Here is a 21794-nt window from a genome sequence, read left to right as displayed (position 1 = left end):
TCTCTTTTTAACATTTTTCTTTTTCCATTATTTTGGAAGACTGTGATAATACCGGATGGTCCCGTGACTGCAGATAATCCATTTCCATACATTAATCTAAAAAGTGCAATCTTGCTTATAAAGTATTACAGAGAAAGTATGAAATAGTTAAGAAAATGCTAAACAGTATTATTGAGGTACTAATTATGCATATTAATAAAAAAATTGTCTCAAAACTTGTATATTTAAAGTTTAAAAATATAATTTTTTTTTTTTTGACAAAAGAAAAAAAATAAATAATATTTATCAAGCGAATTATTCTTCTTATGTCATTTTCTTATGTAAACTTTGAGGTTAAGTTTGTTAGGAGACAAACGAATTTGGTTGCTCATGTAAGATAATGGAATGCTTGTGTTCATTGATATTCTCAAGAGTGTATATATATACAATGATCATAGTCTAGTCAAGCCTATGAATAATGACAAATATAAATGAGAATAAATACAAATAATTACACATATAATTATTCTTAATGACGAGAATATTCTATTCTATCACACCCCCGCAGTCGAAGCGGGAGGTTCATGGACGCTTAGACTGGTCCGAAAATCATCAAAGAGAATGCGGGGAAGCCCTTTGGTGAAGATGTCTGCAATCTGATGTCGGGAAGGAACATGAAGAACGCGTGCCTGACCACGAGCTACTTTTTCCCGAACAAAATGAATGTCCATCTCAATATGTTTTGTGCGCTGATGTTGCACAGGATTACCAGAGAGATAAATGGCACTAACATTGTCACAATACACCAAAGTGGCCTGAGGAATAGGAAAATGGAGCTCCAGAAGAAGATTACGTATCCAACACGACTCAGAGACAACATTAGCAACACCTTTATATTCTGCTTCAGCACTAGAACGCGAGAGAGTCGGTTGCCTTTTGGAAGACCAAGAGATAAGATTGTCGCCGAGAAACACACAGTAACCAGATGTGGAGCGTCTAGTGTCGGGACACCCGCCCCAATCAGCGTCAGTGTAGGAGATGAGCTGTGTAATAGGGGATGGTGATAAATGTAATCCAAAATGTAGTGTACCCTGAACATAGCGCAAAATGCGCTTGAGAGCCAGCATGTGTTCGGTGCGAGGTGCATGCATGTGAAGACAAACTTGTTGAACTGCATAAGATATGTCAGGTCGAGTGAAGGTGAGATATTGTAAAGCCCCTGCAAGACTCCGATATAAAGAGGGATCCTCATAAGGTGTGCCAGAGGAGGTGCTAAGTTTCTGTTTGGTGTCAACAGGAGTGGCTGACGGTTTGCAGGACGCCATGCCAGCACGTTCGTTCGATGATCTCTGAAGCATAATTACTTTGACTGAGAAAGATGGCACTAGGATGACGAGAGACAGCAATACCCAAAAAATAACTCAGTGGACCCAAATCCTTCATCGCAAACTCGGATGCTAAAAGAGACATAATAGATTTGCGAAGGGTCTGAGTGGAGGTGATACGGATTATGTCATCGACATATAAAAGAATGTAGGCCATGTCGGAACTCCGTCGATATATGAAGAGGGAGTGGTCTAATGTGCTATGGTGGAACCCAATGGTGGCAACATAATCAGCAAAGCGTTGGTACCATGCTCTAGGCGCTTGCTTGAGACCATAAAGTGACTTCTTCAATCGACAGACATAATTTGGATGTTGATGGTCGCGAAAACCTAATGGCTGATGCATGTAGACAGTCTCATGGAGATCACCATGTAAAAAAGCATTTTGCACATCCAGTTGATGAATGGGCCAAGACTTTGATAGAGCAATGATGAGTACGATTCAAATGGTAGTTGGTTTCACCACGGGACTGAAAGTTTCATCACAATCCACTCTTGCAACCTGTGACCTGCCATCACCTACAAGACGAGCCTTATAACGCTCAAATGAGCCATCAGAATTTTTCTTATGCCTAAAAATCCACATGCATCGAATAAGGTTAGCATCATACGGACGAGGAACTAAATCCTAAGTCTTATTTCTAATAAGAGCATCAAATTCAGATTGCATTGCAGATTTCCAATTCGGGTCGGATAAGGCTAGTTTGGGGTTTTTAGGTATGGGAGAGATGGTGTGGTCAGGTTGAGAGACTGATAAGGAAAAAAATTTGTGGGGTTTGACAATGCCTTTCATGCTACGGGTGGTGATGGTTCGTGTAGGCGGAGGTGGATGTGGTTGAATTGGTGGTGGTGAGGGAGATGAGGTTGTAGTAGGCGAGTTGGTCAGGGAGTTATGAGATAGTGAATGTTGGTTTAATGGTGAAGGTGGTTGGTTAGTTATGTTTGTTGGAGTTGATTGGTTGTGTGCAACAGGTGGTAATATTTGATTTTGCCACTGATGTACAAGGTAGGGGTGTAGGTCATCATTTAGGAAGTTATAAGAGTGAGGGGAAGGGGAGTATATCTTGGTGAAGGGAAATTGGTTTTCATCAAAGATAACATGCCTCAAAATTATTAACTTTCTATTTGACAAATCAAAACACTTGTAGCCTCTATGATTCGGCGGATAGCCCAAGAAGACACACGGAGTAGAACGAGATTGTAACTTATGAATGTTAGAGGACGGGAATAACGGGTAACATAGACAACCAAAAACTCGTAGATGTGTGTAGGTCGGATCCCGGTGATATAAGACTTGTGTTGGTGACTGATTTTGAAGTATTTTACAGGGAAGAATGTTTAAAAGATAAGTTGCCATGTGAAGAGCATGATGCCAGAATGATGCGGGGACAGAAGAATGAGCTAACATAGTGCGTATCATATTATTAATGGTTCTTATTTTGCGTCCCGCTTTTCCATTTTGTGAGGATGTGTGAGGACAAGAGAAACGGAAGACAAGACCATTATTGGTGCAATATTTTCGAAATAGCTCGTTATTATATTCACCGTCATTGTCACATTGAAAATATTTTACACTTTGCAGAAATTGTGTTTGAATAAGTTTTGTAAGTGACGTGAACATTTCAAATACTTGAGATTTTCTGCTAATAGGAAAGGTCCATAAGAAATTTGTAAAATCATCCAAAAATAAGACATAATATTTATGACCAGCAGAACTTAAAATTGGAGATGTCCACAAATCACTATGTAAAATATCAAAAGGCATTAAAGTTGTAGTTTGAGAATTAAAAAATGGCAATTTAACTTGTTTGCCTAAAACACAAGAATCACAAATAACAGAAGAATTAAAAGGTTCACAACATATGAACTTATTATTGCGTAGGGAATTTAAAACAGACGCGCCAGGATGACCAAGACGATCGTGCCAGAGACTGGACGTAAGACCGACAAAACTAGAGAGAGTAGTGACTGGATATAGGTCGCCACGGCTGTCACATCTCATGAGAGGGATCCCCGTCTGAAAATCAGATACAGTAAAACCAAAAGGGTCAAAGGAAACAGAGACGTTGTTGTCAATGGTGAGTCGTCTCACAGAAATTAAATTTTTAATAATTTTCGGGGCATGCAGGACATGATTTAAGTTAAGTGGTTTGTGAGAGGTGGCAATGTGTGTGTGTCCGGTGCCTTGAATTGGAATTCCATGGCCACTACCAACAATAACTTTCTGATTTGAATTACTTAAAGGAAAGTAAGATGAGAGATTACCTCGTGATGCTGTCGTGTGAGATGTTGCGCCTGTATCCATGTACCACTGATTGTCATGAGTGTGGAGAGACATGGTGTGCATAGCGGCCTCAATGTCTGTCGGTATTTGAGATGATGTAGCAGCTGCATATGCTTGAGGACGCTGTCCTAGGATGCCTGGTTGCTTCGGAGGACCGGTAGGGCGTGTCCACTAAGAGGTGGGATACGAACACAGAGGCATAGCCCATGGTGGTGGGGTCCAACTCCATGGTTGCCAGGCTGCATATTGTTGTTGTTGCTGCCAAGGAGGAGAGGACCATGATGGAGGGGTGCTGGGAGCTCCAGACTGAGGTCCATTACGGTTACCACGTCCCCCTCCGCGACCCTGGTTGCCACGGGAGCGAGAGCGGTTGCCGGGACGACGATTTCCACGCTGAGATATGTCTTCAGAAGGTCGCTGCTGAGTGGTGTGCATAGCAGAATGAGAGCTAGTGCTTGCCATTTTAGCCATACCGGCTTCTTCCAAAATGAGCATAGAGCGAGCCTCATAGAAATCAGGAAGAGGATTACTCTGGCGAATGAAGGTGGCAAAAATGCGGTAGGCTTCTGGAAGACCAGATATCAACTGAAGAACCCGACGATGATCGTTTACAGGAGAGCCAACATTCTTCAATTGGTCAGAGAGCATTTTAAGACGCTGACAGTAAGCAGATACATTGGGAAAATCCTCCATACGAATGTTGGAGAACTCTTGCTCAACGGGCAACAACACGAGCGGTTTTATTGTCCTGAAAAATATTTGCCAAACGATTCCATGCTTCCATTGCGGTGGAGTTGGGTTCCAGAATAGTGGTCAGCAAATCAGTAGAAATAGTGGAATAAATCCACTGAAGGACGGTAGAGTCAAGAGTGGTCCACTGTTCATACTCATCACTAGAGGTATCAGTCGGTGGTTTTTTGTCATTTGAGGGAATAATATGATGTAGAACGCGATGAGAGCGAGTATGAATGCGAAATAGTTCAGCCCACGTGTCATATAAGTCTTTCTCCATCTCAAGAACAATAGGAATGTGGTTCCTAATGTTTGAAACAGCAAGGGCCGGATGAAACTCAGATTTTGAACTTGTGAGCGTGGTAGCCTTGGAACCACCAGTGGCAGAGGTGTTGCTGTGTTCCGAATCAGACATGATGTTTGATGAAGGATGTCACGGACAGAGAACAAACTCTTAAATTGAACCTCAACAGTGAAGAACAACACGAACACTGTAGACGTGGCTGTAGTTGCGCAAAGAAAAACACAGAACAACCAAAGTAAATCACGATCGGAGATGAGCCACAACAGAAAACGATCGGAGCAAAGAGAATCACGACCGGAGATGAGTAAACAACACAGAGGCAAGTCAGAAAGCTGTAGATCGGAAATGCCGGCGGCACGAAGTGGAAGGAGGTGCGGCGGCGGTGCGAGGAACAGAGTGTTTGCTCGAGGAAGAAGAAGAAGAAACAGTGGTTAAGCTTTCTCTGTTACGCGTTTCTCTGTTGTTGTTTGTTTTGTTTTTTTTTTTTGTTTTTTTGTTTTTTTTTTGTTTGTATGTGTAGAAAGAGGGATCGGTTAGGGTGATACCATGTAAGATAATGGAATGCTTGTGTTCATTGATATTCTCAAGAGTGTATATATATATACAATGATCATAGTCTAGTCAAGCCTATGAATAATGACAAATATAAATGAGAATAAATACAAATAATTACACATATAATTATTCTTAATGACGAGAATATTCTATTCTATAAGCTCATACTCTTGCTAGGGCAGCCAATATTTGAGCTAGTTTCCATAGATTTGAGATTATTCCCTTATGTATTGAACATTTATTAGTTAATGATATGAATTAAATTTGCTTAGTTCAAAAAAAAAATTATCAAATATATATATATATATATATATAATTATTTTACCCATATTAATTTTATTTTAATTTCGTTTAGCCTATGTTCTCCCCCAACATTTTCCGTGGAAAAAAACACTAAGGTAAGTGTGTGTTTAGTGCATTGGCTTCATTGTTAGGTTATGTTTGAATTAATTTATTTTTGAGCTTACGTAATTTTTATATATTATTATAAGTTTGTTAAGGTAATTTTGATAAAATAGTTTATAAAAATACAATTTTTACTAGTGTGAACTTATAAAATAATATAAAACTTAATTTATATCGTATAAAATGTATGCATAAATTCAAAAAGGCTTAATTAGTAAAATGGTCCCTTAAAGACATTTTTGGTTTTAGATTGGTCCCTTCAAGAAAAAAAAGGTCCGAATAGGTCACTTAAAGACATCTCTGTTAATCAGTTTGGTCCATAAAAAAAGGTTCGAATAGAACTAACTGATTAACGGATATGTCTTTAAGGGACCTATTCAGATATTTTTATTTTAAGGGACCTATTTAGACATTTTTTCTTTAAGAGACCAATGTAAAAACTAAAAATACCTTTAAGAGATCATTTTACTAATTAAACTATTCAAAAATAAATTAATCCAAACGAGACATTAGTATTAATTTATTAATTTGTCCACACACCCAGGTTATGGGCATCCAATACAATAGCCCCACACCACAGTTCCCTCATTTCATGGTCTTACTTTTTACCCTGAAAACACTCTCTCTTTTGTCCTCTTGTTTCTACACTTATTATCCAACCCAACAACACTCACTGCACTCCCTTCCTCAAATCCTCACTCACAAACCACCGCCATTACAACAAAATTTCTCACCTCTCTCCCACCACCAACTCAATCATTCACATCTCACATTCTCTCCATTCAACTCTCAAAAAAACCAAGCAAAGAAAACACACAAAATAACCAAAAAAAAAAAAACCAACCTTACATTAAACATATGGATCTACTAGCCTCCAGTTATATCACTCTCATTACTCTTCTTTTCCTCACTTCCAAAGGTAAAAACACCACATTTTCCTATGTTTCATCATTTTAAGCTTAAAAAAAAAAAAACTAACTTTTTTTCTCACTTGTTTTTGTTCAGGTGTAACTGGTTCCACCTTCACATTTGTAAACAAATGTGATTACACAGTATGGCCAGGCATTCTAGCAAATGCCGGCAGCCCATCACTCGGAAGCACCGGTTTCGAACTTCCCCAACAAACAACCCGCTCATTCCAAGCTCCAGCCGGTTGGTCCGGTCGGTTCTGGGCTCGAACCGGTTGCAACTTCGACGGATCCGGTACCGGTTCATGTCTCACCGGAGACTGTGGCTCTAACATGATAGAATGCAACGGTGCCGGAGCTGCTCCTCCAGCAACACTCGCAGAGTTCACTCTTGGAACTATAGGACAAGATTTCTACGACGTGAGTCTCGTCGACGGTTACAATTTACCGATGATTGTTGAAGGTTCGGGTGGGTCGGGTATGTGTGAATCAACTGGATGTACTTCGGATTTGAACCAGCAATGTCCGGCGGAGTTGAGAGCTTCTGATGGAAGCGCGTGTAAAAGCGCGTGTGAGGCTTTTGGTAGTCCTGAGTATTGTTGTAGTGGCGCGTATGGTTCACCGGATACTTGTAAACCTTCTATTTACTCACAGATGTTTAAGAATGCTTGTCCTAGATCGTATAGCTACGCATACGATGATGCTACGAGTACTTTTACATGTACTGCTGCGGATTATACCGTTACTTTTTGTCCATCTTCTCCAAGGTAAAAATTAATCAAACACTAGTCTATTTTTTATGTTAAATATATGTTAATTAGGGTCCATTATACCACAATAGTCAAAAAAAAAAAATCAACTACTAAAAATTGTTTATTGAAAAGTAATGTATTGATGTTGATAATATATTAAATATTTCACCTTTTAAAGAATAATATCTGACATTTGTGAATATTTGTTCGTATAAATTATGATTTTTATTAACTTTAGTGATATGTTTGTTTAACTTTGCGTTGAAAAGTCATGTAATGTCATCATCATGGACACGCTTTACTTTATTTGAGTGTAAGAATTTTCACTTTTAGATTTGTTGGTTGGTTTGGTTGTTCCATTTAGCAATAGTAGCCAAGGATGAACTTTTAATGTTTATGATATTAATAGTAGGTTTATTGTTGAGTGAGTCATAATGATGGTTGATGCTTTGGTAGTATTAATAGTATCTCTATGGTAATGTTAAGTGTCCTAGTGACAATGAGGTTAATTTTGTGAAGTTCTAAGATACTTATAGTTAAGGATTCAGGTAGTATGCATGAAGCGATCTTTATCGGCAGTAACCATAGTACTGGCGGTGATTCTAATCTCATTGCAAATCTAAACATACATTTATTTAATTATTTGATTGTTTTGAGTATATATTCACTCATTAGATATTGAATCATACACTCTCGCTCAGAAAAATCCACTTGCTCAAGAGGAGCGTAAGTAATAATAGTAACACAGTACTCCGTACAACTTACTTTATTGTTATTGATTTTGTCAAAAATTGTGATTTTTTTGGTTTTGCAGTAAAAAATCATCACAATATCCAACAACTCCAATGACCTCAACAACGTTACCAGGGACCTCAACAGCGTTACCAGGAACAGGGAATCCTGTGATTGGAACTGGGTCCGAAGGGGGGTCAGTGGAATACACGGGTACCGACACACCAATTGGGTATTCAGTTCCTGTGAATTCAGGGTCAGGATCCGGAGGAGAGACCATGCTAGCAGATGGGTCATATTTAGCTGGATTAGCCATGGGAGACTCATCTACAACAGCTTCATCTTCGTTTGTCTACTTTTCTGGCTTTTTGCTTATTCTCTTCTTGCTTTAGTACTTTTTAGCTAGTTGTATTGTAGCACTAATTTCATGGTATTTTGGTTTGTTAAATGTAAATTGGGTATTTAGATTTTCGGGTTTTTTGGGTTTATGAATTTTGGCTTCTTGTTGTGCCCACTAAACTAAAGCTGGCAGATTCTTCCTTATTGTAAACCACACCCAACTTAAGATTCGCTGGAAAAATTATTGCGTCTTCCATTGGTTAAAGTTGTTTGTGTTTTGTTTTACTAGTATTAATCTTGGGAGTATTTTATCTCTCCCGGATATAAAAAAGCCAACATATTTCTTCAATTTCGGGCTACCTTTGTTGGTTTCACATGGATGCCATGATAATAACACTCAAATTGATACTATAATTTCAATTACGTGTGCTGTAGTAGTAGATTTGGATTTGGTTTATTGGCAACTGGCAAGGGAGGAAGAGACAAGAGAGAGGCTTAAGGGATTTTGGAGGGGAGGGGAGGGGAGGTAATATTTTAATTTTTGTGTTTGGTTCAATTTTTAGAAGGGGATAGGAGGGGAGGGGAGGTAAGCAGAATCCCCTCACCTCCCCTCCTCTTGTGAACCAAACATATATTTAATTAAAATACCTCACCTCCCCTCCTCTCCCCTCTTTTGAACCAAACACATATGTAATTAAAAAAATTCACTCCCCTTCCCTCCCCTCCCCTCTATAAAAATACCTCACCTCCCCTCCCCCTATTTTGAACCAAACAGACCCTAAGAGTAATGTGACCAATTTGGTAGTAAGTTACAAAAATACTTTTTTTTTTTCTTTCTTAAAAAAAATTTGGTATCCGGTCGTATGACCGACTAATTCAAGAGGACCAATCCTACCACCCATTTGGGAGGGGCTCATTTAAAAACACAGTTTTTTGCTCTGTATAAACTTAGTTATCGAAATTGGCACCAAGGAACATTGAACTTGAGACCTTGAAAGAAATATACTCCAATAATTCAAGCCAACACCACTATACCAACACCATGTGCGTTCAAAAATACTTAGTTAAATGGTCCCTTAAAGATATTTTTGGTTTTAGATTGGTCCCTTAAAGAAAAAAAGGTCCAAATAGGTCCCTTAAAGAAAAAAAAGTCCGAATAGGTCCCTTAAAGACATCTCCGTTAATCAGTTTGGTCCCTAAAAAGAGGTCTAAATAGGACCAAACTGATTAACGGAGATGTCTTTAAGGGACCTATTCGGACTTTTTTTTCTTTAAGGGACCTATTTGGACATTTTTTTCTTTAAGGGACCAATCTGAAACCAAAAATATCTTTAAGGGACCATTTTACTAATTAAGTCTTTATTGTTCAAACAAACTTCATGAAAACAATAGAACAAAGTATTTTTTATTTTATTTTTGGTTTATTGATATCTTATTTTATTGTTCAACCATCATTTATATGACAAAATTCAATAAGATCAAATTAAGAGATAACACTACTTTTTTTTATGGGAAATTATAACACTCTTACTTTTCCATAAGAAAATTACACACATTAGAGAGAGAATTCATTCATAAGTTGTAGTAGTATATTTTAACTTTCACAGTGAAATTATGTGCCACCGAAAGGAATATGTGTAAGGTATGTAGGTCCTTCCTTTGCTGTTGTTTAATAATAAGATATTGGAATAGAATTGATGCCAAAGTCCCTTCGAGATTTCTTTGTCCACCTAAAATTCTAAATCATGATTGCACTCCCCACGTTGGAAAGCCAAAAAAAATAACTATTAATGATTAATTTATATTTAGTCTAAATTATAACAACCAATCCGTTGTAGTCTACTTGGTCAGGATACTCGGCTCTCACCCGAGAGACCCGGGTTCAAGTCCCGGCAACGGAATATTTTTATTTTTTTTAATTAAAGGTGAATTTTGAAAAGCCCATTTAAGAATTGGGCTCAATTAGATTCAGCCCATTACGACAGTTCGTGAGGGATCTCTATCTCCATCTCTCGCTTCTTTTCTTTTCCTACTTCCACAGTTCATTTCATCTCATCAGGATTCTTCTCTTCTCTTCTCTCGCTTTCTCGGCTTTTCTCTCAATTTTCAAACAAAAGGTTAGGTTTGTTCTCTTTCTCTCCACAAATGAGCACATCTAATTGTCTTTACAGTTTCCACAAACTCCTTCATTTTCCCACTTTCTAAAGCTTACGCCTTCAAATTTTGATGTTATTTTTTGTTGGTTCTAATTTTTTGAGTATTTGTCTGATGTTTGTGTCTTTCTTCTGTGAGATGATAGTGATACATTTGTTGTATTGTATTATTATAAGTAGATGTTGAGTTTTCATTTTGATGTTAGTTTTATAATTATTTTTTATCAAGTTCATAATAATTTGTTTACTGGTCACTATAACATATCTCACATGGTTTTAAATCGCGGTTGTGGATGCAATAGTGATTGTTGTCGTTGCCATTGTGGTCGGTTGCCGCAAAATGCGGTTGTTGCAGGGTGAAATCATTTTAGATTTTCATAAACTATGTAAATTGACACCACTGTGCCACTACAATTTTTACCCTCCATTGTAGAGTCTCAGTTTATTCCGCAAGTACCGGTTCAAAGGTGCTTGAAATACACTATTGAGAGATTGTTAAAAGTAAGTTTTTTCATTAGATTTGACGCAAATTAGGATTTGAGGTTCATAAAGTTTATTTTTTTGTGAGAAAATTTGAACGGACATGGTTGATATCGTCTGATGCGGCTTCTGATGCAGTGGTACACATCTGAATGATATTCACACCGCAATTGCGGTGCAATGCGGTGGCAGAGGCTACTGCATCAGCAATTTAAAACCATCATCTCAAACAATCAATTATGTCTTGATTTTTTAATTTGTTTGGACCCTTTTCTCATTGCATGTTAACAAATTTACTTACTTAGGGGTTGGTTGTTTACTTTGTCAAAACCTTTTCTATTTTCATTCCTAGAATATGTGTTGGTTTTATTAACTTGTTAATAAGAAGATGGGAGATTTGTGAAACGTTTCATTGTGATGGGGGAGAAGATAAAATGCTAGTTAGGGATAATGCATTTCTGAAAATAATGAAAATAGTTCTTCGTCATTTATATTGTTTTTCAGAAATTAAGACAATTGTTCACTTCAAGAGTCTTTTTTTTTTAGAAAATGAAAATAGAAAATGTTTTCACTAAGTAAATAGGCTCTACAATGCTCCTTGGCAACCTTTTATTGAATATTTTTATGCTAAATTTCACAAAAGAAGGGAAGAAAAATAACTGCACTCTATAATTTCTTTTTCTTCTTAGACGCCTTACTGCATATTTTCTTAGGATGTATAACACTTAAGATTCATGGGGTGTCATTTTGTGGTATTCATGGAAGTTGAAGCATTTTGTTATTGTGTGGATATTTTTGCTATTCATAACCTCCGCAACATTATTGAAACTTGTCTCAAGATTTCTGATATTCTATGCTTAATATGAATTATTTCTGATTTCTGAACCATGTGTTGAGTTTATCCCATTTTTAGAGTAAAGATGGTCCACTAGTGCGTTCATTTGACTTTAAAAATGTAGCATTGTATATTATAAACAATGACCCTCTTTAATGTAATGATTTGGTGTTTGTAAGAAAAAATTGAAGTATCTCAGATTTACAAGTTAAAATCTATACATAGACCAAGCTTCAAAGTTATTGCTGCTGATGTTCCTCGGGTATGATTCTTTATGTCATATTAGTTGGTGCAACTGCAAACCCGTTTGAAGATCCATAACATCCTAGAAATTTAGGACTACTGATGTGAGCTCTTATTTAATTTCAAAGTTCCACTATGATTAATCATAGGTAGCACGAGCAGTCATGGTGTTGCATTCAAATTTGTTATAGAATCGCCGTTCACCACACATATTGGAAGAAATACATTTGCCGTATTGGTTAATTTGTTTAGTTATGTACTTGTACTTAGGGCATAAGCACTTGTGAGATTGTTTGAGAGAGTTTATGGAAACAGTTTATGACATGCCCATAAACTGTTTTGAGCTTATTTCCATAAGCTCTCCAGGATAGCTTATGCAAACAAGTTATTGCTTATCTGAAAATATTTTGAATTATTATATCTTGTTATAGAAAAAACATATATATAAGTACTTATATGATAAAATATGACAGGATCCAATTTAGTAGAATGACTAGAAAAGCAATAAATCAGTAGAAACAGATGGAAACTGGAAGGTTTTATTACTGTAAAATCATGCTAGAGTTCAAATGCGATCAAACTGATAAGTACAATAGGTAAAAATGGGAAAGAAAATGACCGAAAATAGCTAAGCACTTCGAGAGGCTAAATCTCTCCTCTCTCCTGGTAGTGATGACTACTGAAATCAATGCCTGACAGATACTGAACATTACTTCTGCCTTTAATCCTCAGATCCACATTCTCTCTTCTAAGCCACATGTCACTAGTCATGCCCTTTCCACCCAAGTTAGTTATGAGTGAATTATTCTCTGCAGCCTTATTCCCACGTTTTCTCCTATACACCCTGCCATAACTATCAAAATACTTATGTTATAAACACTTAATTAAGTTGTTTATTCAAACAAGACTTAATACTGAGTTTTTCTATGCAGAAGTCATGTTAATGAACCGTGCTAGGACTGTTAGATACATTCTAACCACCAAAGAGGCAGTTGTTGCATGCCAGCGAACTTTTGCGACTGCTAAAGCAAAGAAAGGATCTAAAGGAGGCGGACTTTCTGATTCGCCCAAAGGATCCACTCTTAGCAAAGAAGTCAAGGCAAGTACAGTTGTAGGTGCCAACATTCTCAAGGATGGAACAGATCCAAAAATCCTGCCTAATGCAGAATACCCTGACTGGTTGTCTCAGTTGATTGATAAACGCCCTGCGTTGAGTGAATTACGTAGGAAGAATATCGAAACGCTTGTTTTTGGAGATCTAAAACGCTATGTTAAGCTGGATAATCGAGCTAGGATCAAGGAGAATAACTCTCTGAAGGCAAAAAACTGATTCAATGGTAACAAATAAATGCAATTTTTTCTCTTTATCTTCCTTTTCACCTAGAAATATCAGACTAATGAGGCCTTAGAGTGCTTCTCGCACGTCATCAAAACATTGAAGGAAAATATACAAAGGAGAAAAGCTGCGACAATTAGATGGTCAGTTGTGCAGTTGCACTTTAATATGGATAATTTATGTTATTCTTGGTATTGTGAACATTCATATGCACAATTAGATTTGTTGTTATGTTGATTGTAGTTAAACACTATTGAGGTTTATTTATCTGAAAAAACTTTTTACATTACTTGCTTTTATCTTCGTATAAATAAGGTTTTTGTGTGGACTTGGTCTCATGGTTTTTAATTCTGCAAACTAAAAGTGTGTTCCTTGTTATAAATTATGTGTTCAACATGGTGTGCGCGAGGGAGATGTGTAAAGTGTTCAGATATAGAAGTTAACAGCCGATAATAGCTGGTAAGTAATTTAACCATTTTTGTTGTTGGTTTGCAGAAGTACTTTTAGCAAAGCAATCTCGAGAATGGCATGTTTGTATTGACTTATTTAAATTTATCTATTTACATAAGCACTTGTATGACTGTTTGCGAGAGTTATAAATTCTCCAAAATAGTTTATAAAAACAACTTATAAACTCTTAATTAATTTGTTTATACAAACATATTGTCCTCTTAGATTCACTTAATTTGTTATACCCATTTTGCCAAAGTAGTTAACTTGTATGTAACGGGTTCCCAATATGTCATCATGACAATTAAGTACGTATTTTATGTTAAATCTAAAGGTTGAAAATCTAGCTTAACCAAAATCCTAGGTTCGATCCCTGGCTTGGGCATGCAGCAGTGTTAAAACTCTTAGGGAGAATTTGCCATCCATTTAAGTCCCACAAGACTCGAGAGATTAGTCTCTACAGTTGCGTGTAGAGGATATCCGGTTTCCAACAAAAAAAGGTTTGAAAATATTGTCGATCCTTAGCCGTTTCTTTTTGTCCATCCTTGATGATGTTTGTAGATGGGATATGTGATGTCTATCTTACTATTTTCCATCTTCCATACCTTCTCTTCCTAAGGACCACATGATAAATATCAGGGAGAAGATCCTATTTAGTGACGTAACAGTCCAATGGAATCTCAACCATTGAGATTAATACTTCTCTTAAAGGGTCTTGTTAACATGTGCCATTTAGAATACATATTAAAATATACCAAAATAAAATTCAACATTTAATGATATAAAAAATTTAATACTTCAAAAGTCAAAATGCACAAATCCAGTAAAAATCTCAACGGAGATAATCCACTCCCTAAATATCATTGATTCCCACTTCCCCGCAGCATGATCTGCACAATGTTAAATTGCTGACTGTAGAGTGGGACTCCACCCTTCAATTCAAGGACCTTGCTTTTTGAGTATGGACACCAATTCAAACTAACGGATAGTGAAATAAATACATCAAGAAAACTTTAGCAGACCAACACATTTATCTGTTACGTGGCTCGTTTAACATCATTAAATTCTTGTTGGCTCTCTTATCCTACAATACAATTGTTGGATGTTTTCTCTCCCAACCCCCCTCAATTCTTTTCTACCCTCTGAATTTCCGTTTTTGCCCCTGGGGTACTGCGGTTTATACGAACCAAAATAAGCTGACATGCTGATAAATTTCGGTAACAACTTACCGAAATCTGGGACATTTCGGTTCGCAGGTACCGAAACAATTATTTTGGTAAAATTCTACCGAAAATGACCTAATTCCGGCGACCAACGTACCGAAATCTATGACATTTCGGTTCGCAGATACCGAACAAGCTGACGTTTGTTTTTTGTGTACCGAAAACGCTAAAGTTCGGTTTGCAGTTACCGAAATGGTTTAATATTTGGATTCGGTGAATACGAACCAAAGTTTTTTGGCAAAAATGTTTCAAACCGCAACGGGCAAACTTGGATTTTTGGGGGGTAGAAAAGAATTGAGGAGGGTTGGGAGAGAAAATATCCAATTGTTGGCTCTCTTATCCTACAAGACAAGTCTGTTCCCACATACTTTTCTCCACAAATCGCTTTCTAATATCTTTATTTCTTTCTTTCATTCATTAAATTTTCCTGCTGCATCTTTTTATCAAACTTATTAGTCCGTACTAAAAATACTAGTACAAACAAGCCATTAGGTTTTGTTTAATGATGAGAGATTTATGTAGTATGTTAGAGGTTATGATAAGAAATTTAGGTAGTATGCTAGAGGTTCTGAGTTCGATCATCAGATCCATCATCCATTGTAAATAAAAATAAATAAATTCAATGCTTACATCATTAAATTTTGGGACAATAGTCACTTACCAAACAAAACAACACTCATTAAAGAATTTGACAAAATAACTTACAACTGACAGTTACATTTCCAGATCAATCCACAGAATAAAAAAGAACCACAAATATTGAATAGCCTATTGAAAAAAATTATATATCATACTAATACTAATCCTTGCAATTTACCGGTAAATGCTTACATTTCATAATGGAATTATAAACTAACAACCCGGCTTTATTTTCAAAAATTGAATGAACTATTTGAGTGCTAAAGTGGGATGCAATTTGGGATATCACTGACCAAAAATGTCATCAATCCCAGAATTGTCCTATACGTGAACAGCTCCATTGAGGATCATTGGCTAGCTACTTGATGTCACTGAGGATTTCTTTGATTTCTTACTCATGCAAATCTTGTTGTAGAGACTCTTGGTTCTAATTGCCAATAAAATGTCTAAGAAGAATCCAACAACACATGCTCCAGCCATGACTATAAACACTAGCCTATAACAATGACCTCCAACGCATGTGTTACCGCCTCCTTCTGTTGTGGTTGCTTCCATATCGTAGAGTATGCCGGCAAGTAGCCCAGAAAAGAGGAAAGATCCAAGTGGAAGATTGAGGATGAGAATATTGTATATGAGACCATAGTATTTGAGTCCAAATAACTCGGAGGCTGTTGGGACTGTGACGGCAAGACGCACTCCATAACAGATGCCAACGATAACAGAACCGATGTATAGTGAACCGGGCATAGCCAGGGCTAGAAGTATGTAGCCCACAGCCATTAGAATTTGAGATATTGCATTCCAAAGAGGTCTAGGTGTTGCAGATTTCCTGTTAACAAGAAAATTGTAAGTAAAAAAACATCATAGACAATTCCTAATTGATGAACAAACAAGAGTAGTCATCATAATTTAAAACTAATCATTATTTTGTCTTACTACAATGGATCACACAAAACATGAGGACGTATATTTAGGAATTAGCATTGCAAGTTGCAACAAGCCAACTAACTTAAAAGTACATATTTTACTTTACACCAAATTTGACCATAATTGGCAAACCAATAAAGTCAACCGCAACTCAACTACTAGTATATTCCTAATTCAATGCACCCAATTCTATTCCAACTTACTCAGAAAGTTATAAGATTGAGATCTACAAATATGTTGTCAATTCCACGAAACTTCACTTAACCAATCCAATAAGTAAATTGAGTTGTTACAATGTCACCAATCTTTATACTCAATATGGTAAAGAAACATAAATATATAATTAATTCAATCATTTTCAATTATCGTAGTAGTTAGTTGGATATATTTATTAACCGCTTTACATAAAAGGCTAATCATTATTATTAAATACTAAAACAAGAATTAAAAGGTTAAGCCAAAAAAAGAATAAAGGATACTAGTACTTACTTGATGAAATGCTCTGAAACGGAACCAGATACGATCCTTCCAAAAAATCCCCAAATACTAGTTAACGAAACAAATAAGGATACATCCGTATACCCGAGAGCCAACCCGATTTGACCCATATTATTCATCACTGCTAAACCCGTTCCAACTCCACATAGAAACGAAACAAACAAGATCCAAAAATCCAAACTCTTCATCACTTCAATTATCGTATGTTCTTCTCCAATCACCGGTTGTCCCTTAACAACAACCACTTCCGTCTCCGCCACCACCGCATCCACCACCGTCTCACTTTCCTTTTCACCATTTTGAATCAAAGGTTCACGTACCCGCTGACCCTCAACATCACCTCCGACCCGACCCGAATTTCTTCCCTTGAAATATGCATATACCGGAATCCCTAACGGTGACGCCAATAGAACTAACAAAACCGCAACGAAAACACGTGATACTAATGTATTAGCATTAGGTACAAAACCATAAGCTAAAAGATAAACGGCGAGAACAACGGCAACGGCGTTACAGATACCGAAATACTTCCCTTCTTCGTTATCTTCTGCGGCGGTGGCAATTTTAGCAACGGGAACTTCACGGAGGAAAAATACTCCGGTGAGACAAACGATGAAAGGTGCAACAGCAAGTGTTAGAAGAAAAAAAGCAGGGTCATCTGCTACTAAAGCAGAACAAAGATTCGTGAAAATTGCAGTGCTTAAACCAACATAGCCTTTAAGAATCCCTGAAACTGGTCCTCTGTTTCGCCGGAAGTTTCTTATGCATGTCACTAAAACCGCTGTGTTCATCCATGTTGTACTGTTCCCTCCCATACACAAAAACACACACATCTATAACACCACAAACAAATTCATAATCAGAAGTAATTTTGGCAAAAAAAACATGGTTAAAGTTCATTGAATAACTGATATATCTATCTGAATATATTCCACCGGTCTTAAATATAAAGAAATTAAGATTCATCGAATATCAATGAGCAATGTTGGGTTTTGTTTGGGAAAGTACCTGCCAGTAAGGAAGGGGTTGAATGATTTGACCAACTACAAGCCATTGAACACCATAACCGACAAGACCTTCAAAGGAACCAATGAGGAGAATGGCCCAAGTGGGTAAACGGTCGGAGGCAAGACCGGCGAGGATGCCGAAAGCTTTACCGACGTCTTTAGCGACGGAGAGATTGTTGAGCTGTAATTGGGTGAGGTGCATGAGAGATTTGAGAGCGTCGGAGTAGTTTGAGAATGTGTAGTTGTTGCCGGAGATGGATTGAATCCAAATAGCGGCAATAAAACCGAGCCATTTTGTGGCGGTGGAAACTGAAGGGGTATCGGAGATTATTCCCATTGATTTTTAGTTAACAGAATTTTTAATGTGGTGTGTATTTTGATAGACGCACCTGTTTAATATTTATAATCTTTTGTTTTCTTCAACCACTTGACAATTGAAAAATAAAACAGTGTTGCTTCTTCTGTACTGTGGAGATTTTTTTAAAAGTTAAGATAATAAAATAAGACTCGACCAAAAAAAATAAAAATAATATAATAATAAAATAAGATAATTAGAGGAAAGAAACGCGTGCGGAGAAAAATAGTGTTGTACACTTTTATTTTATTTTATTTTATTGTACACTTTTTTTTTTAAAGAATTCTTTTTATTTTTCTTGACTGGTTTTAAGGATTTTTTAAAAAAGAAAAAATTGAACAAAATAACTAATACTACACTATTTAAATTATTAAATATAATAAATTTATTTTAAAATTTATAATTATATAGACAATATTTTATATTTTGAAGTAATCTATACTTACTATATATAAAGAGAATATATGAGTTTAATAAAGATTTCTTTTTATTTGTACAAAAATAATGAAAAAGGAGTAAATAAAAAAAGGATTGTTAACATGTGTCCTTAGGGGAATAATGTTAAGATATCACAATAAAAAAACTCAACATTTAATGATACAAAAAAGTTTAATGCTTCAAAAGTTAAAATATAAAAATTAGGATTTAAAAATTTCTATTTTTGCTTCCTTAACATGTGTCCTTAAGGCACATGCGCAGACGTTAATATTCTCCTTGAGAAAAAAAGAGTCGTCATTTTTGTCGGTATTTTTGAGTGGGCCCATGAGTAAGATGGGATCGTGGACGGACCGTACCAATTTGTAGTAGTATGTATGTCTCTCACAAGTTGATATTTGACTAATTGTTTAGTAGGTCTGCTTGTCGCGGCAACAAACTCCATCTCTACTACCACTTGATAATTTCTTGAAGTTAATTGTATGCTTAAGTAGATTTGTAAGTTTTCAATTATTTTTTTATTTAAGATTAAGATTTTGTGTTTTGTTTAAAGACCGACTAATATAAAACATATTGATTTCATTATTTATTAATAAGTTTCTATTTAAAGTTTCTAGTATTTTTTTTTTACAATTTTTTTTTTGAAGAAGCTAAAATGATATATATATTAACACAAACCGTCTCCCCAGCACAAGACGTACCGAGGTAGACTATAAAAATACAAGAGAGTCAGAGAGATACAAATCAAAGTAAAATCATACAAGGCCCAGACACAACAGTGGACTAGACCACCAGCTATGGTAGTTTTTTTTTTTTTACAGTTATTTAAGGTTTCTAGTTAAATACAAGAAATAACACCAATAGGATTTAGGAAATTTTTTAATATGGATGGACTACTCATACAATTGGTCCATCGTTGACTAATTTTTAAAAATATTTAAAATTTCAGCGTGAATATACATTGTTGTTTGAAAGTATAAGTTAATAATTTTTTATCTTCAAAAATATTATCGAAAATCGTTAGAATTTATAATACTTTTAAACACTAGTCTACAGTATACCACTTAAAGATGGTCCATCGTTACACTAGTCTAGAATTTAAACATGAAACCTTAAGAAAAACATGTATAAAGGTCTCAACTCTCAATCATTCACCATTATGTGAGCTTATGTGGACTAAATTTTCATTTGCATTAATTATTTATTGTAAAAAAATTGTAATAATTACTCGGTTCGGATCCGACTTCAAGTCCACATCTCTAAAAGATTATACACTTTTAGAAATGCTAGCTTTTGACTTATTGACTATTACATATTAATTTAGAAAAAAATCTACCTACAATTATCTTTTTATTCGTAAATTCGTATTCATCCTATATATATATATCAAGATATCCATATATTGAATAGATAAAAGTATTCAATATTGTAGTTACACATGGGACTCTCCCATCTTTTTTGACAAATATTTTGGAATGAACTCTTTCATGAGCTTAAGTCTTGATAATTGGTGTTTTCAGATAAACCAAATAAAGTTCTATATATAGGTTTGATTAAGGCACTCAAGTGATGAATCCTGATAAATTAATGGTCACCGAATCAAAGAATAATGGTTGTCATTGGGTCAATTTTGATTTCAAATGTGAGTGGTTAAGTTTTTTATCGACTATATATGAATAAGTAGAATGTTGAATTTATACGCGAAGTGATCTACGAACCTAATACTTTAAGGTTTTTGTCAAAGATGTGGTGTGACTATGAGACTTCCCAAGAATCCCAACATGTTCAATGTCATTAAGCCCAAAAACTTCTAAGCAATGTAGTACTTCTCGGCCAAAATTATATTGTTGGGTTGTGAGAGGAGGTGAGGAATCAATTTATTTATTGGATAAAGAGCAACTACAAAAAAGTGAGTTAAACATTTTATATTTACCAAAAATTTTAGGTATTGAGTTATTTCACTTATAAAACATTTCACCTTCATTTTCTAAAAATGAAACTTGCGGCTATATACTAGCACTAATAAAGAAAGATCAAAGACTCATTCTTTACCAGCGTTAATATATAAAATTTTATATATTACTCTAGTGTATTTAGACTGTATCTAATTCTAACTTTCAAAATTTCACTCAACTATGTAATAGTTTCGTTTGATCGTATACAATCTGGATCTTCATCTCTAATAAATATTCATGCTTCATAGTTACCCCTAAACAGTCTGAAAATAACGTTAAACATAATTTTTTTTCTTTTGGAAAGGCTAAGTCTTTTTTTTTTTTTTTGGTCGAAAACTAAGTCTAAGTCAGTATATATCCCCACTGCCAGCAAATGCAAACAATAATTGTGACTCCATGCTATTATTATGCTAAGCTAAGATAATATGAAACGATTTATAAGTGTCAGGTTGAGAAAACAAAAAACAACTGTCATTTATCCATATTTGGGCCGTAAAAGACAGCCATACATTGTGACTGTCCTACTTGATATCAGATCAGGCACGTGATAAACTTTGTACATTGTGGGTCCATATAGCGATAAGCACACAGTCATATTATTGACAACTTATATGGTTTGAGGAAGACACTTTCTCTATTTATTTTTTGATAAGTATGCATGAGGAAGGAAACTTGAATTTTGCTTTTTATACATGGGAAATGGATCCTGCGGCAAATATCTTATGATGATTGGTTTTTTAATTTATGATGATAAGATACGATGTTGCGCCTATAAGTCATATAAAACTTCATTCAACGTACGGGACTTATGTTAGGATTTCTTTTTCAAAGGCTAAATGCATTACATGACTTACAGTCTTACCAAAATAAGTTTTGTTTTGAT

At 35.8% G+C, this 21794-nt stretch overlaps 3 protein-coding genes, 1 non-coding gene and 1 pseudogene across 6 annotated transcripts; 3 read left to right on the top strand and 2 right to left on the bottom strand.

Moving 5' to 3' along the window:
• Positions 1 to 3080: 3080 nt before the first annotated feature.
• LOC123916527 lies at positions 3081 to 5081 on the bottom strand (annotated as a pseudogene).
• Positions 5082 to 6192: 1111 nt separating this feature from the next.
• Positions 6193 to 8640, top strand: LOC123916526 (thaumatin-like protein 1). The gene is made up of 3 exons (XM_045967997.1): positions 6193 to 6563; positions 6650 to 7319; positions 8119 to 8640. Exons 1-3 carry the CDS (start codon positions 6503 to 6505, stop codon positions 8426 to 8428), a joined length of 1041 nt encoding a protein of 346 aa, XP_045823953.1. The 5' UTR covers positions 6193 to 6502; the 3' UTR covers positions 8429 to 8640.
• A 1563-nt stretch (positions 8641 to 10203) lies between these two features.
• On the top strand, positions 10204 to 10276 carry TRNAE-CUC. Its single transcript has one exon. It is a non-coding gene; the product is annotated as a tRNA-Glu (tRNA).
• On the top strand, positions 10225 to 13746 carry LOC123916524. Of its 3 annotated transcripts, none has more exons than XM_045967996.1 (2): positions 10225 to 10492; positions 13019 to 13746. In XM_045967996.1, the coding sequence occupies exon 2, from the start codon at positions 13024 to 13026 to the stop codon at positions 13414 to 13416; it is 393 nt and encodes a 130-aa protein (XP_045823952.1). In that variant the 5' UTR covers positions 10225 to 10492; positions 13019 to 13023; the 3' UTR covers positions 13417 to 13746. The 3 variants fall into 3 exon arrangements, with proteins under 3 accessions (XP_045823952.1, XP_045823950.1, XP_045823951.1); XM_045967994.1 differs by having other exon boundaries at positions 10420 to 10497; XM_045967995.1 differs by lacking the exon at positions 10225 to 10492 and adding an exon at positions 10570 to 12105.
• Positions 13747 to 15752: 2006 nt separating this feature from the next.
• LOC123916523 (protein NUCLEAR FUSION DEFECTIVE 4-like) lies at positions 15753 to 18687 on the bottom strand. The gene is made up of 3 exons (XM_045967993.1): positions 18168 to 18687; positions 17151 to 17992; positions 15753 to 16563 (listed from the first exon to the last, which is right to left on the bottom strand). The coding sequence occupies exons 1-3, from the start codon at positions 18501 to 18503 to the stop codon at positions 16089 to 16091; spliced, it is 1653 nt and encodes a 550-aa protein (XP_045823949.1). The 5' UTR covers positions 18504 to 18687; the 3' UTR covers positions 15753 to 16088.
• Positions 18688 to 21794: the final 3107 nt, after the last annotated feature.

This window comes from Trifolium pratense, linkage group LG3, assembly GCF_020283565.1.
Source record: "Trifolium pratense cultivar HEN17-A07 linkage group LG3, ARS_RC_1.1, whole genome shotgun sequence".
Classification (NCBI taxonomy): Eukaryota; Viridiplantae; Streptophyta; class Magnoliopsida; order Fabales; family Fabaceae; genus Trifolium; species Trifolium pratense.
The sequence above is the reverse complement of the archived record's forward strand: the minus strand, read 5'-3'. Positions and strand labels throughout refer to the sequence as shown.

What these genes read in the sequence shown, in the direction of transcription:
- LOC123916526 (XM_045967997.1), top strand. Translation starts at nt 6,503, where the DNA reads ATGGATCTACTAGCCTCCAGTTATATCACTCTCATTACTCTTCTTTTC. An exon ending in TCTTTTCCTCACTTCCAAAG is followed by an intron (nt 6,564 to 6,649) that starts GTAAAAACACCA and finishes GTTTTTGTTCAG; the next exon opens with GTGTAACTGGTTCCACCTTC. An exon ending in TTTTGTCCATCTTCTCCAAG is followed by an intron (nt 7,320 to 8,118) that starts GTAAAAATTAAT and finishes TTGGTTTTGCAG; the next exon opens with TAAAAAATCATCACAATATC.
- LOC123916524 (XM_045967996.1), top strand. Translation starts at nt 13,024, where the DNA reads ATGTTAATGAACCGTGCTAGGACTGTTAGATACATTCTAACCACCAAA.
- LOC123916523 (XM_045967993.1), bottom strand. Translation starts at nt 18,503, where the DNA reads ATGGGAATAATCTCCGATACCCCTTCAGTTTCCACCGCCACAAAATGG. An exon ending in AACCCCTTCCTTACTGGCAG is followed by an intron (nt 17,993 to 18,167) that starts GTACTTTCCCAA and finishes GTGGTGTTATAG; the next exon opens with ATGTGTGTGTTTTTGTGTAT. An exon ending in GTTTCAGAGCATTTCATCAA is followed by an intron (nt 16,564 to 17,150) that starts GTAAGTACTAGT and finishes TCTTGTTAACAG; the next exon opens with GAAATCTGCAACACCTAGAC.